Source organism: Monodon monoceros, unplaced genomic scaffold (assembly GCF_005190385.1).
Source record: "Monodon monoceros isolate NGI ecotype Baffin Bay Population unplaced genomic scaffold, NGI_Narwhal_1 Super_Scaffold_17, whole genome shotgun sequence".
Taxonomy (NCBI): domain Eukaryota; kingdom Metazoa; phylum Chordata; class Mammalia; order Artiodactyla; family Monodontidae; genus Monodon; species Monodon monoceros.
The window spans coordinates 14141604-14157752 of record NW_021703773.1 but is presented as its reverse complement, the minus strand read 5'-3'; the positions used below and the strand labels follow the sequence as shown (position 1 = coordinate 14157752).

General features: G+C 42.3%; 1 protein-coding gene across 4 annotated transcripts in view; it reads left to right on the top strand.

Annotated features, from left to right (window-relative positions):
- The window catches only part of DLC1 (DLC1 Rho GTPase activating protein), a 401847-nt gene extending 389332 nt beyond the window's left edge, over positions 1–12515 (top strand). For all 4 annotated transcript variants that reach the window (XM_029226249.1, XM_029226251.1, XM_029226250.1 and 1 more), the window contains 8 exons: positions 1201–1360; positions 1474–1672; positions 3358–3571; positions 5326–5440; positions 7047–7265; positions 8068–8285; positions 9018–9191; positions 9933–12515. In XM_029226249.1, coding sequence (XP_029082082.1) covers positions 1201–1360; positions 1474–1672; positions 3358–3571; positions 5326–5440; positions 7047–7265; positions 8068–8285; positions 9018–9191; positions 9933–10053 — 1420 coding nt within the window. In that variant the 3' untranslated portion in view covers positions 10054–12515. The remainder of the gene's footprint in view (positions 1–1200; positions 1361–1473; positions 1673–3357; positions 3572–5325; positions 5441–7046; positions 7266–8067; positions 8286–9017; positions 9192–9932) is intronic.
- Positions 12516–16149: the final 3634 nt, after the last annotated feature.

Sequence of the window (16149 nt, the reverse complement as noted above, 5' to 3'; positions counted from 1 at the left end):
GCTATAAACAGTAACGCGCCATGGCTGTGGCGTAAGCACTCGAAAGTCAAGGCAGTCTGCCTCGCGCCGCGTTCCTCTGTGCTTCGAGTCAGGGTTTCCCAGCTGGCTATTTAAAACTGCATACGTTACGTTCTCATTTCTGGGTTGCCCCCACCAGCACCACCGAACCCTCAAGAATCTGAAAGTCCATAATACCTCCTGGGTTCTGGTCAGTTTTTCCAGTGAGTCCAAACCAAACGTTAAAGTCTCCCATTGTGGGAATCCACGGAGTGAGGAGAAATTCTACACAAAGTTCTTTTCCTGTTCGGCCTTGCCCTTTCTTGTCCCGTTTAGAGAGGTCATTTGTAGAGCTGAAATTTCTGCTTCACAGCATTAAATGCATGACATTGGCTTCCTGCTGCTGTATATACTGCTCCGGCTGGACCTGGTGTCAGGACTCCAGGGAGCCTGGCGTAGGCTCACAAAACCCTCATTGTTCTTCTCCGTCTTCCTTTAGAAAGCTAAAGATGTTATATTCTCTGGGGTCATCAGCAGGAGAATTTATTTTGACTTCGGGTCATTAGCTTGGCCCCCACTGTTGAGCTCTGGAGTTGGTTCGCATTATGTCAGACCAACATCATGCATCTGCTGTTTTCTCGTCCTGATCTTTTTTTTACCCTAAATACTTTGGATCTCATCAAGAACCTAGAAATGATTCTTGTCCATTTTCAGGACAAATAGGAACTTGTTTTTCTACTCTGTCCCGAAGCTCCTACTTAGGGTCTTGACTGTTCTTTTCTCCTTCTGTTCCTTCCTGTGCCGCTGTTTTGTAAGGAAGCCCATCACCTCCCTTAGGAACACAAACCCCGTTCTCAGAGTTACCAGTGGAAGGAGAATCCCCAACTGAGGAGCTGTCACTGGGCCTCACAGCCCCAACCCTTAGAGGATGTAGAACATCACTGTCCAATGGAACTCTCTGTGGTGGTAGAAATGTTCTATATTTGCACAGTCCAGTGTGGTAACTACCGGCCACAAATGGCTAGTGAGTGCTTAAAATGTGGCTGATACAACTGAGGAACTGAATTTGTAGTTCTGTTTGATTTAAGTTTAAATAGCTACCTTATTAGCACAGATCTAGAGCCCACAGGGTTTAACTGCACAGATGGACAAAAACATAGACAAGTAAACATATCCCTCCAACCCCCAATATTTTTTCAATAGGGCTGTGCCCAAGTTTATGAAAAGGATCAAGGTTCCAGACTACAAGGACCGGCATGTATTCGGGGTCCCTCTGACGGTCAACGTGCAGCGCACAGGACAGCCCCTCCCCCAGAGCATTCAGCAGGCCATGCGCTACCTCCGCAACCATTGTCTGGATCAGGTGAGAGCCGCTGCTTGCAGGTCCCGCTTAATCATGGGAGTCCAGATGCATGCATCTTCTTCTAGTTTTGCAGTGAAAAAACGCTTAATGTTGTTTTTTTTTTTTTACAATAGGTTGGACTCTTCAGAAAATCGGGTGTCAAATCCCGGATTCAGGCTCTGCGCCAGATGAATGAAAGCGCCGTAGGTTGTGTCAACTATGAGGGGCAGTCTGCTTATGATGTGGCGGACATGTTGAAGCAGTATTTTCGAGATCTTCCTGAGCCACTAATGACGAACAAACTCTCGGAAACCTTTCTGCAGATCTACCAATGTAAGTGTTCTTTGATCTTGACGTTGTTGGCAGTGGGGAAAAGTGGGGTCAGCTGAAACCTGTAGCTCCTTTGAAGTCATTCTCTTGGACCTACATGATGATCTCTTAGAAATACGTCATCGATTTCTTTCTTCCTTGCCTTCTTGTTTGTGGAACAGGTTTCTGTGTACCTGTTGAATAATGCAAAAATAAATTTCCCTCGTCATCATTCTCTAATTACCGAAGCAACTGTGCATTTTTACATTCTGATCCAGCAGCTCGTTTTTTTCATTCGTTTCCAGAACAGTGTTATCTAAGATACTTAAAAGAGCAGATTCCGAGATCCCTCTCTCCGCCTTGTCTGTAGGCATTTCAGTTGCTTCACATTTCTCTAGCAGGGCCTGTTGTGTTTAAAGTTTCACAGGTGTCTGTGTGTTTTATCTTGCTGTAAAACGAATAAATAATCTTTTTCTGCTATTCATCTCAGCTTCTACCAGAAATACTTGGGAAAACAATACCCATGCCCATCTCACTTTTAAGTAAAGCTTAAAGCAAACAGTGGTCTGAATTAATGATCAAGATCAGGATTATAGCTTCTACAGCCTTGTGTTTTTCTTTGGCTCAGTGTGTTATTACAGCAATGTAATTTAAAAGCAGCTTCGCTCAGTGCTTGAATTGTCTTTAGAACTGGCACGTGGGACTTTATTTTATGAGAAATGGAGTTGGTCTGGATTATTTCATTATTTGTTTCGTCCTTTCAGATTTTATGAAAACACAGGTCACATTTCCCCCACCAAGGTATTTGTTATGTATTGTAACCATGGAGCTGTTTAATCAGTTTGTCCTATGGAGCTGCATTTGAGTGACTTCAGTTTTCCACCACACGACTTTTAAAAGAAAAATTTGCCTAGTAAAGGAGACCTGAAAGTTGTGTTCCACATTTTCTACGTGTATTATTTTATTTATTTATATATAATACATTATAATTGTATTATACATACATATTATATAATGTTATAATACATTACATTATATTGTTATATTATTTATATTATATATTTTTTATGGGTTTATTTCTCAAGCGTGTATTTTTATAGTAGCCTCTCAGTAGGGCTTTCTAAAACTTAAAGAAATTACTAGTTAAACATATCTGTTGTTTAAATGGAATATTTTAGCAGCTTCCTTTCCCCATTTAAAGAATGAACAGATCAGTTGAAATTGGGAGAGTCCGCTGAGATGCTGAACATTTTGTAGTCAAGGTGAAGAAATCTCGGTTCTCATCCTCTTGTATGTCTTTGATAAGATTTCTCGTTGAAACTAAAGTATAGCCTATAATGTTCAGTAATTAAGAACGGTAAACTAGGAGTTTCAAAAAAGTACTTAGAAAAGAAAGAACCGTAAAGAACTGTAAAGTAAAAGAGAAGAGCAGGCATCATCTGGAGCTGCACTTTGAGGTGGATTCAGGAGTATATTGGCGTTGTGGGTTTTTAAAACTTGTAACTCCTCCACAGGCAGGAAGTACTTGGGGGTAGTGACGCTGGTGGCCATCCCTAATTTCTTCCGTATTAACCTCAAGTACACTTTTTGCAAGTGCTTGTTCAGTGCTGGGCTGAGGTCTTTGATGCCGCTATTTGCTTTGGGAGGTTTCCTTGTGAGCGTACATGGAAAATCACTGGGTTGATGGGGTAAATGCGGGTGTCGTGCAGATGTGCCCAAGGACCAGCGCCTCCAGGCGATCAAGGCCGCCATCATGCTCCTGCCTGACGAGAACAGGGAGGTCCTGCAGACGCTCCTCTACTTCCTGAGCGATGTCACAGCAGCTGTGAAGGAGAACCAGATGACTCCCACCAACTTGGCCGTGTGCTTGGCGCCTTCCCTCTTCCACCTCAACACCCTCAAGAGAGAGAATTCCTCTCCAAGGTACGGGTCCAGCGAGCTGCGCACGTGCACGGTGAGACGCGCACGCGTGGTGTTGAGACGCACACGTGCATGGTGAGACACGCACGCGCATGCTCCGTTCTTTAGACAGAAGAAGCCTCCGTTTCCTTGTAGGGCTGTCCCTGTGTTTTTGTAGGGTTCACACCCGAATCCAGCAAAAAGGAGTTTCTGCCTTCTGCTGCTTCCATTCTTTCTTCTCGGCCCTGGGGGCGTGACTTCCTAGACAATCTAGTTTCAACCAGGTTTTGAGAGAGATGTGCATTACTCCTTTGCCGTGGCAGGTGTTTCCCCTGATCCTCCCCCCAGTGCTCTCTGTAACATTGTCATCATACTTTATGCCGGCAAACAGACAAGAGAGTTTACAGACTGGATGGGGGACGAGAGCCCTGCTGCCTTGGCTTCTGCATAAATAAAACAAAGCTGCCTTGGCTTCTTCAGTAGAACCAAGCTGCCGGCCTGTGTGGGAAAGTTGAAAGGAGCTGGATCTGAAATGACTAAGGATGACGTTGAGCCTCAAAGTTAAGACTCAGCTGAGCCAGTTGTTGCAAAGTTTCTCCTTAGATGTAGACAAGATCGAAGTGACTGTGGAACATAACAAAGGCTCTTTTGCTCAGCACTTACTCCGTCCCCAGCATGGGGCTACACCCTGGACATTGATTGTCTTCTTTAATCCTCATAACAATCGTAGGAGGTGAAGCTCCTGTTAGTATCTATTTTACACATGAGGCAAGACTGCAGGGCAGGTCACTAAAGTAAGTATTGAATAACTTGCCTATGCTGATAGGAAAAAATGGCAGAACCAGTTGGATCATCTTACTTATTTGAATATTTCGTATAAAGGCCTCATGGTGAAGTGTCACTAACCCCTTTCTACTAAATTCATCCTGCTGCTCCTTTTCCTCAGCTGTAAAGGAACTTGACAAATATTTCTCAGCTGTAGGCGTGAGGCCTGGTTGTGCTAGTGAAGTTAGCTTTGCTTCTGAAAGCCATACAATGCTTAATTAACTAGTTCTGTGTTTAATGGGATAGAGAGCTAGAGGTGAGCAGAAGAGAGAGATTAGATAAGATTAAGACAAAAGCTCTAGGAAACAATAGACTTTTCTCTCACTGACAGGAGGGGCTCCTGTTTATTTACACTGGAAGGAATGATCCTGTTTAGCCCCTTGACAAGTGCCTGCCACCCACATACTCCTCAAAGCTGCCTTTCCTTCCTGCCACCCCACACGGTATAGACCTTACAAGCTGCCCTGTTTAAATAGGAACCTATTTAATGTGATGGTTTTAAATAACCTAGATTTCATCGGAGACAGTCTCTTCCATGTTTTCTGTGCATCGTTGACACAACTGAGAAATTCTAGTGACCAAAGTAAAGCTTTCCTTAACCACTTAATGACAAATAGCCTCCAGTGAAAGTCTTTTTCTCTCCTTTAGGTTTCCTCGAATAACACATTGATTAAAAATATATAAATATTTCGGGGCTTCCCTGGTGGCACAGTAGTTGAGAGTCCACCTGCCGATGCAGGGGACATGGGTTCGTGCCCCGGTCTGGGAGGATCCCACATGTCACGGAGCGGCTGGGCCCGTGAGCCATGGCCGCTGGGCCTGCGTGTCCGGAGCCTGTGCTCCCCAACGGGAGAGGCCACAGCAGTGAGAGGCCCACGGACCGCAAAAAAAAAGTATATATATATATATATATATATATTTGAATCTTTCCCTTCCCTTATTTCTCTCTCTAGGGTAATGCAAAGAAAACAAAGCTTGGGAAAACCAGATCAGAAAGATTTGAATGAAAATCTTGCTGCCACTCAAGGGCTAGCCCATATGATTGCTGAGTGCAAGAAGCTTTTCCAGGTAAGGAGGTGGGAAGTTTTGTTATTTGTCAAGGATGATGTAAATGAGGACAAAATCTTGGGCACCATACTTGTTCACATCTTTTTTTTTTTTTTTTGGCCGCACTGTGCGGCATGCGGAATCTTAGTTCCCCAGCCAGGGACTGAACCTGTGCCACCTGCATTGAGAGAGTGGAGTCTTAACCACTGGACTGCCAGGGAAGTCCCAGCTTGTTCACATCTTAACCAAAAGGTCTTTTCCACAGCTGAAGATTATATATGTCGTCTGAGAATGTCTTATTTATATATTTTATAATGTATAAGCTCATTAGAGCTAATATGTTAATGAACTTGCCTACCTCCATACCCCTTTACTTAGAAAGCAGAAGTAACAAATTATCTGAAATAAATTCTGTATCTGAGGTGCAGCCACTATGGAAAACAGTATGGCCATTCCTTAAAAAATTAAAAATAGAACTACCTTAGGATCCAGCAATTCCATTCCTGAGTATATCCAAAGAAAACAAAAGCACTAATCCAAAAAGATACATGCACCCCAATGGTCATAGCATTATTTACAGTAGCCAATGGAAGCAACCTAAGTGTCCATCAACAGATGAATGGATAAAGAAGATGTGGTGGGGAGGGGGTGTGTGTGTATAAAATGAAATACTACTCAGCCATTAAAATAAAAGAATGAGGGGCTACCCTGGTGGCGCAGTGGTTGAGAGTCCGCCTGCCGATGCAGGGGACACAGGTTCGTGCCCCGGTCTGGGAGGATCCCACGTGCCGCGGAGAGGCTGGGCCCATGAGCCATGACCGCTGAGCCTGCGCGTCCGGAGCCTGTGCTCCGCAATGGGAGAGGCCACAACAGTGAGAGGCCCGCGTACCGCAAAAATAAATAAATTAATTAATTAATTTAATTTAATTTAAAATAAAAGAATGAAATTTTGAATTTTACCATTTGCAACAGTAGGGATGGACCTGGAGGGTATTATGCTTAGTGAAATAAGTCAGGCAGGGGAAAACAAGTACTGTATGTTATTGCATACATGTGGAATCTAAAAAAATAAGACAAAGAATGAATATAACAAAACAGAAACAGACTCACTGGAATAGAGAACAAACTAGTGGCTTGAAAGGTAAGAGGGGTGTGGGGGGCAAGGGGATTAAGAGGTACAGACTACTGTGTATAAAATAAATAAGCCACAGGATATATTGTACAGCACAGGGAATATAGCCCATATTTTACAATAACTTTAAATGGAGCATAATCTATAAAGTTTTTGGATCGCTGTGTTGTACACTTGAAACTACTGTAATATTGTAAATCAACTAACTGTACTTCAATTTAAAAAAATCTGTCTTCGTCAATGTACACCCTATTTTAATCACTTACTCTCCTACTGTAACTTTCTAAAGAAGAGGACCTCAGACAAAAATAAGCTTTCTAGGTACCTTTATGAAGGTGATCTGCTTGCGTCCTCACGATACCACATGAGGTCGGCAGGGACACTCCTCCATCTGTTGGAAGCGGGGGGGACTGGACTGCTTGCACTGCCTTGAGGATCTTGCCGCTTCCTCTGATGGGCAACAAACCTCCTTTATGTCTCTCATGTCCCTCCCAGGTTCCTGAGGAAATGAGCCGATGTCGAAATTCCTACACCGAACAAGAGCTGAAGCCACTTACCCTAGAAGCGTTAGGACGCCTTTGTAATGATGAGTCAGCCAGCTACCAACACTTCCTCCAGGACTGTGTGGACAGCCTGTTTAAAGAGGTCAAAGAGAAATTCAAAGGCTGGGTCAGCTACTCTACATCTGAGCAGGCTGAGCTATCCTATAAGAAGGTATGTCGTCTACCCGTTGTCAGCCATTTGAATTCTAGTGGTCAGGACTTGGGTTCATCAGAGACGAGATACCCTTTTGCCAACACAGTTCTCCTTGGGGATCTGTCACCCATTCCCTTCCTTATAGAGCTAGGCAGCCAGGTGATCCATATCCCCCAGGTAAGAGTGGAAACCAGTTCAGTGAGGAATAGTACTCATTGAACATGTGTCAGGGGAATCAAAATATCTAATGAAATCCTTTGGTTCCACAGAAACACACTAGAATTCCCTGGAATGTTTTACTAATGGTATGGGGCCTTTGGGCATTTTGTGACGGTCTTAGATATTTCCATCATTTGATTGGAATCCCCTTGGGCTCTCTCCTGTTCTCAGTCACTCTTCTCTTGGCCCTTTAATGAGCAGGGAGTGCTGGGTGGGTGGGTGGTTAACCTGCAAGCCCCTTAAGGGCAGAGGCATCCTGTATTGCTTTGCATGATAGGTGCATGGAGGTATTTGTTGATTTGTCTCTACCACCTTGAGTAGAAACAATGAGAGCAGTCGGATGGCCATGCAGGCTTGGGAGTGCAGATAAATCTTAGTTTTATTACATTGACCCTAATATGGGTCCCAGGAAAACAGATATAACCGGAGGTGACGCCAGCAGTACTATTGGCTTTCTGGCCTGATCTTGAATGTACTTGCGGTCAGCAGCCTATTAAAGCCAGAAATAAACATTAGGACGACGTACCCAGCTAGTAGTTTCCCTTCAGAGACTAGGTGTGTGGGAATTGTCTCAGCACTGAGGAGTATATCCTCTTTTCAGGTGAGTGAAGGACCACCTCTAAGGCTCTGGAGGGCAACCATTGAAGTCCCTGCATCGCCTGAGGAAATCTTAAAGCGCCTACTTAAAGAGCAGCACCTCTGGGACGTGGACTTGTTGGATTCAAAAGTGATTGAGATCCTGGACAGCCAAACTGAAATTTACCAGTATGTCCAAAACAGTATGGCACCCCATCCTGCTCGGGACTACGTTGTTCTGAGGTGAGAGCTTCCGGATTGATTATTGCGGCAAGGATGAGCCTCTGTGGCACTGAATGTTATAAGATGCTAACATTATTTAAAATAGAACGTTTGCTTCCAGAAAAGCGTTGAACCCTTCCAAATATGAAAAATATATCCTCATTTATTCCAACAGTGTTGTCCATCCCTGAAAATGGTTTGAACTCTTTTGGAATCGAGCTCAGAAAGAGAGGCACATTCCATTGAACGTGTTCACTGGTAGCTGATTTTTGCCCCCTTTAGGATAGATTTTCTCGTTAGAAACAGCTAGTGAATGCAGAAGCCAGGAAGTAACATTTGGGTCCCAAGTGAGCTGTGGTTAAAGCTGATTCATATGTGATTCATAAATTCTCTGAAGATATTATTGAAAGAAGAATTCCAAAAATCTTTGAGGAAATGTCACATCATTAGTCCAGAACTTCTCCAACAGACTAACATTTGGATGTCCATGTTCTAATACATTTGTGAAATATAAAAAGGGTTTTCAGACCCACTTCAGATTGGTCCTCTTTCCAAGAACTGACTGTGTGAGCTTAAATACCACTGCAGAAGGGGCTCTGTTGAAGTTAGTCATTCAGGAGTCCTTGCACAAGGATGGATGCATGGCGTGGCCCCCATCCTGCCCTTCAGCTGCCTTCTCTAAGAGTGAGGCCCCGTTTTAAACTCAGCTTCCAGGAAACTCCATTTTTTTCCCCTCTCGTTTTGTCCCTACAGAACATGGAGGACTAACTTACCCAAGGCAGCTTGTGCCCTTTTACTCACCTCCGTGGATCACGACCGGGCCCCTGTGGTGGGAGTGAGGGTCAATGTGCTCCTGGCCAGGTATCTAATCGAACCCTGCGGGTCAGGGAAATCCAAACTCACCTACATGTGCAGAGCTGACTTAAGGTATGTTCTAGTGCTGATTTTTTTTTTTTTTTTTTTTTTTGACGTCTTGAGTGACTACATCCCTGCATCTTGGATGCTCTGTGAAGAGCGGTGCTTATAAAGTAACTCCTTCATGTTTCTTGGTCCTCTGGGTACCACTTACTAATTTCCACCCCTTAGAGAATATGGTACTAAAGCAATGTGGATGTGGTGGTTCTGCCATGAACTTAAAGCCACAGGAAATGAGAGTTCGAATTAGCAATCAGATGTTTCTCATTGTATATTCGAAGAGGTTTGAATAATGTGACATGCCCTTTTAGTAATTAATTAGACCTATCCTTTGTGCCATAGATCAGTGCGAATTCTTATCAGAAAATGAACGAAATGCAGCAATACCAACAAGAAAAATCAAACCTCTAAAAACTTTCCAAAGTGGCTCTCCTGTTAAATAAATCCTCATTTGAGGTCTTTACAGCTCCGTACTGCAAGTATCTGTATGGTCTGTTTCTGTTCTACACGCCGGAGCTTTCTTTCCTGAACAGTTTCCCCCAGTATCTGCACTCAGTATGTTGTTCCTTGAGAAACTTCTGGTTCCAAAAGTGTAATGGAGGTGCCAGCAGATTACTCTGGAATAATAAGAGGGATCTTTACTCGCGCATTTTGCTGATCAAGAAATAGAAGTATATTCAGAACTCCCTTCAGCTGATTCAGGGTTTTCCACCTCGAATAATTTATTTGCGTTTCCTTTCCTGTCTGTCGTAGGGGCCACATGCCAGAGTGGTACACGAAATCTTTTGGACATTTGTGTGCAGCTGAAGTTGTAAAGATCCGAGACTCCTTCAGTAATCAGAGCACTGAAACCAAAGACACCAAATCTAGGTGATTCCCGAAGCATGTCCATTATCTGGGCCTTTGTTTCTAGAACCCTTGGCAGTCCTTGGAAGATTGGGTTCAGTGTCTGATCCTGAAACAAAACTACAAGATGGAGTGTGGGAATTGACTATGGTGATTTGATACATTTTTAAAGCTGCTTTCTATTCGTTTAAGGTCTGTATTATGGACCTTGACTGGAATATATGACTGTGCAAAAAAAAAAAAAAAAAAAGTATTCCTATTCGAATTGCTTCTGAGAAGCAAAACTATAAATACATTAGGGAAGATAATGAAGAGACGTCATTCTCTTGCGATGTCGGTGTCTGTGTACGTGTACCTATGTCATTTTCTTTGCAGTGTGTGGAGGGACTGGTGTATCCACTGGAATAGTTGGTCCTCTTTGACATATTTTCTCGCTGAGAAGAGCAAAGAAAGGTTTGCACAGAGGGGTGTGTGTATGTGTGTTTGTTGCTGGTCGAATGGCATAGATGTGTAAGTTGGGCTGCAGTGTCTGGCACACTGAGACACCTCCAAGAAGGATCTTGATGCATCAGGTTCAGTTTAACCTGGAATATCTGACTACCCATGGAATTATCCAGAAAGTGAACCCATTTATTTTGGGGTGTCAGACAACCCACCCTTGTCTGTTTTTTTTTTTTTTCCTGAGTTAGTAAACACTTTCCGTCTCCACCAACCTCTTCTTTACCTTAAAAGTGATTGTAATAAATTTACTTGGATAGCCCATTTTAAACACAGTTTGTCTCTAGACCTGATTGCAGATAGCAAAGTTGTTTTTATCCAGTACAGGTGAATTCAGGGATGGAAATTCCCCCTTGCTAGCTCCAAAGCACAGTTTTGTTTTTTGGTTTTTAAGTTGAGATGTGAAAACTGAGCACTCTTAACATCTACTCCTGAATCAAATATCAACACCTTTTACGTGTCCGCAAATTCTTTGCATTTCCATGTTAGGAGAAACTCTTTAAGGCACTATGTATGGGAACACAGGAAACTGTGTCCCAAGGAAACCCTTGTAAATTTAACCCAACCACAAAAGTTGCTTGTTGTTATGGTTATTAACAGCATTTTTGAAAGCCGCATATGTTAATTGGATTTGTCCTTCTCAGCAAATAGGGTTTTTTTTTAAATTTTGTTTTTCCTACATTTCTTTTTCTTCTCCTTTATGAAGCCCCTGGAAATATATTTTAGTAGTAATGGAAAGTAGTAATCACAGTAAAAAACAAACAAACAATCAAAAACACACTACTGCAGGGCTTTGGAAGGGTGGTCTTTATACAGGTTTTACTGTAACGGTAAAGGTTGGCTCAAAAGACAGTATTAGTGAATTTATTTTATATGGATCAAAAGTGAATAATGTATGAATGAGAGTTGTAAGAAGGACTTTTATTTTGTTATAATTTAGTTACCATTGTCAGTGTTATTTCAAAGGTTCTTTGAAGAATTAGGGGGCAGGGGACAGATCAGAGTTTAATTTGAGTATTTTGGATATTAGCGTGCCTCATGAAGATATACTTGTATATTCAACTTTTATGGCTTTGAGATTTGTAAGAGTATATGTTGTATATACCATTCTATTAAGAAACATGTACGCCTACCTGTCCACTGTGCTTTCCAACACAGATAAAGCATGATAAAGATTATTATTTAAAATATACTTGTATTTATACCTCAGATATTCTTTTGGATTTTGTACCTCAAGGCTTTTTTGGTTTGTTTTTTTTTTCGTTTGTTTTTTGCTAATGTAAATACACTTTACATGAATACAGTCTAAGTGAAAAAAAAGTAAATAAGAGGTTTATAACTTGCTCTATATCTGTACAGAATATAATCAATAAGTGCACTATTAAATGTTTAAAGTAAGGGAAACGTCTGGCCTGCTTTCCACTGTATCACATCTCACTCCCACCCGTAAAGCCACAGATGGCGAGGCATACCATCCTAGCATCAACTAAAATGAAAATACAGATTTGCTACAGGAAAAATCGGACCGCAAATCATTCCAAGGCCAAACTGCAACTGAGCCACTCACTAACAAACAGGAAACCCTGGTGAAGGTTCAGGAAGCACAGAGATGCTCTCCAAACAAAGGTCTCGAGGAAACGATACTGAGAAAGTTATAAGAATAAGCAACAGCAACCGAAAGATGCTCATAAGCAAAGCCAAGGTCACCGATTCATTCCGCAAAAGGTCTCTTTCCCACTGTTTGGCTTTCCTGTTGAAAGGATTCCTTACATATTTGACCAGAGGAGAATGTGAAGGATGTGAACATTTTCAAGAACTCTGCTTTAAGCCACCTAAAGTGATATTGCCACAACTTACTAATTGTGACTAATTGCCTAGGTTGTAAGCTCTATGAGAGCAGGGCTCTTCTACACGTCTTTATAATCCCCTGCAGCAGCTTTCAGTGTTTTGTACTTGTAGGCACCTAATAAATTTATTATTTGCCAAATGGAATTGATTGAATCAGCGTCTGTTATTTGAAAAGGAAGAGAAGCTAGGATGCTGTCTGTCTTAAGTCCTCACTTTGGTTCATCAATGCCCATTGTGAGATGGCAGAGACTGGAACTTGTTAAACCTAGTGAAACCTTAAAGTTCAAAAACTGGCGAAGATGACATAGATATTCTACAGAGATGCTCTGGATTCTAAATTAGAGAGTTCTTTGTGCTGGAATTTCAACCAGTCTCATTCCTCCGATACAATGTGATATGCATCTTAGATTTGATTTTGACAAATACTCACTCTGGGCATAGTAAAGGAGAAAAACCAATCTCGATATAATTTTTTTAAAACACACATACAGACCAAAGCCTTTTTTATTTACTTCTGCCTCCAGTCCTGGTTTCCTCAGAGCCATATAAAATGGAAAATCAAAATGTCTGAAATACCTAATAATTCAGTTGTTTGCACAGCTCTGGAGTCATGAGTTAGTAATAGGCTGCATGTGGTTACCAGGATGGAAGAGATGCTCTCACAGGCATCCAGGTAGATTCAGATTGCTTTTGTCACGACCCATTTTCCTGTTTACCTCATTTAGTCAGTTATTCCAACACCTATTTATATTTAGCTCACACAGTGCTCAGACCTGAAGATTCCAAAGTCCTGAAAATCTGCTCTCAGAGATACTAAGATAGAAATGATAACGCCCCATAGCATCCTGCCTACCAATTTACAGATGGCATAACTTGGAAGATTCTAACAAAATTAAATGGATTCTTAAGAGGGTTTTTTTTTTTTTTTTCCCCTCCCAGGGCTAAGGGGAACAGCTGAGATTTTGGGAAAGTAAAAACTGAGGAAAAACTAGGGAAGATAATCCATATCGGTGCTTTTCCAACACCACTGGTTAGGGGTGTGTGTGTGTCCAGGGGAAAGCAAAGGCAGTAGAGAGGTGTGTGGGATGTTATAGTTACGCTCATGGGTCTTTATGCCACCTTTGTCCACTTTTCACACGCTTAATCCTCACACGCACCCCACAAAGCATAGGTATTATCCTTCTAAGGACTATGGCTATGACTTAGTGACGAATTAAGGTGCCCAGAGCCAGAAAGAGGAGCTGAAATTCCAGCTCAGTACCTCTATCCCAGACCATCTCCCATCTGCCGATCTTTCTCTAATCCGGAGGCAAACTCACAGTAAGGGCCGATTCACCCACGTTGCATCAGCATCAGAATTGGGAAGAATGCAAGGAAAAGGAAGATCCATAGCAAAATAACCACATTAGTCAAGGTTGCCAAGAAATTTTTCTGTCACCCGATTACTGAGTTGCTTAAGGAGAAATTAAGGAGGTCAAGATAAAGGTGAGGCAAAAGTTTTGTTTCAGGTTGAAAGAATTTGTAGTTCTGTTTGCAAATTGAATACGTGATTTGCAGTGTACCAAGACTCCAGGGATGCCTCCCTGTGAGGCATAGGACCTGCTCCTCCCCACCTGCAAGCGCAGAACGATCTGACCTGTGGTCAGATTGCAACCCACCCAACCCCTCTGAGCTTGCATTGCTTCATGGATACAAGGGGCATAACTACTTACAGGCTTCTTAAGCTGCAGCCCAGGACCAGAAGGCCGGTCCTGTGACTTTCTGCAATTCGTCGTGATGCCCACCACACAAGAACATCATGAAGTGCAACTGACATATTTGTGAAGGTGCTTTGAAAACCAAGAGCTATTGAAAGGTAAAGGAGCCTTCATGAAAGCAAAGTGGAATTTAGCCCAAATGCTTTTCCCCACCTGCCTGTTGAAGCATACATAAATGATTATAAAGCAGAAATCCTAAACAATGAGATCATGGCATGCATGTCATCTTGGTGTTCCATCAGGATGAAATTTGCCTAAGGAATTTAAATTCCATTTGCCTAAGGAATGCAAATTACAATAAACCTCAAAGAGCCTGTGGCAGGGAAAGCTCAGGTAGGTCTGTGCAGTTGCAGTGAAATTGGGCCCATTCTTCAGGGAATGATCAGTTTTTTTCAGGCTGGGAGTTTGCTAAATCATGTTGGCAGCTGTAGCCCAAAGTAATTACCCTCTCTGTGTATACACAGTTCCCATTAGAGCAGCCGGTTTGCCTGTCTGGACCCAAGGCTGTGTTGACAACTGTAGTATAAACACCTCTTTGCAGAGATTTTTCATCTCATTAGACTTAAAAAAAAAAAATGAGGGCAAGAAATGTTGTTCCCCATAGGGGATTTTCATTTCTTTCTCTTTTCCTATCAAGATACAAAGCACTGTGGAAAGCAAAAGCCTTCCTCTTTCTATGGCACATCATCAGCCATGATCTGGTGATGCTGTTCCCACAAAAATAGTCTGATTCCTAAGGAAAATGTTTTTAAGCTCCGAGGGTTACAGGTACTTGACAAATACAAACGTGTTTGGCTCACATCTGAGAGGACTTGCTGTTGAGCTACCATTTATTAAGCCTAATAATGTGCTAGGTACTGAAGTATATGCCTTATTCAATTAATATTACATTTAAATCCCATAGCATTCCTTTGAAGGAGAACTTATTAGCCTCATTTTATAAATGAAAAAGTTTAAAGAGGCGGGAATGCTTAAAGAAATAAAGTAGCTATGTAGTATTTGCAAAGGGACTCAAGAAATTCTAGAACAGCACTGTATGACAGAACACCCTGCTCTAGTACATGCGGCTCTTGTTGAAATGTGGCAAATGAGACTAAGGATCTGGATGTGTAATTCTATTTAATTTTTATTAAGTTAGATTTAAACAGTTCTAGGTAGCTAGTGGCTACTGGACTGGACAGTATAATTTTTATTCCAAAGATCTGATTCCAAGCAATCCAATTCTTCTCTCTCTCTTCCACCTATAATAATCCTCCAAGGAAGGAAGGAAGGAAGAGGAAATAAAGAAAGAAGAAAGAAAGGAGGGAGGGAGGAAAAGAGAAAGAGAAAGGAAAGAAAGAAAAGAAAGAAAGAAAAAGAAAGGAAAGAAAGAAAGGAAGGCCGGAAGAAAAGAAAGGAAGGAAGGAAGGAAAGAAAGAGGGGGGAGGGAGGAAGGAAGGAAAAAGAAATATAGTAAATAGTTGTAAAAATCCATATTTCGGGTCAGATAATACCCACTCAACATTCCACCAGCCACAAGACAAAAACTGTGTCTCCCCCAGCCTGTGGCCAGCTCCCGCACTTCTCAAGCTTGAGTTGGATGACCTCTTTTCTTTGCTGCTAGGGTATTTGCACATCACCAAACCACAGATAATGCTGTAGCTGATCTGAAAGAACGTTCTGTAATTCAAAATATTCTCCTCGGCTTGCCGCAAGCCACGGCATCCTCACAGATGCTGCGGTCCCAGCAACCACAGTGGTCCCTTCGTGGTCGGCTCCTGTCCCCTCGGTTTCCTTGTCACTGGTGTCCAGGCCTTCTTGCAGGCTGGTGAGACCAGCTACCCGGCAGCAGCTGTCAGAGCCCAAGGTATCCTTCACTGATAAGAGTTCTTGGTGAGGTGTCTGAACTTAAAAGTCAGTGGTAACAGCTCTAAGGTAAAGATACATATTCCACACGGGGTCCTAGCTTTTTGCTTCCAAGGACTCTTCACTATACTTCTTAACACCTTCCAGTCTTTTTCAAAGTTGTCAAATATTTGTGG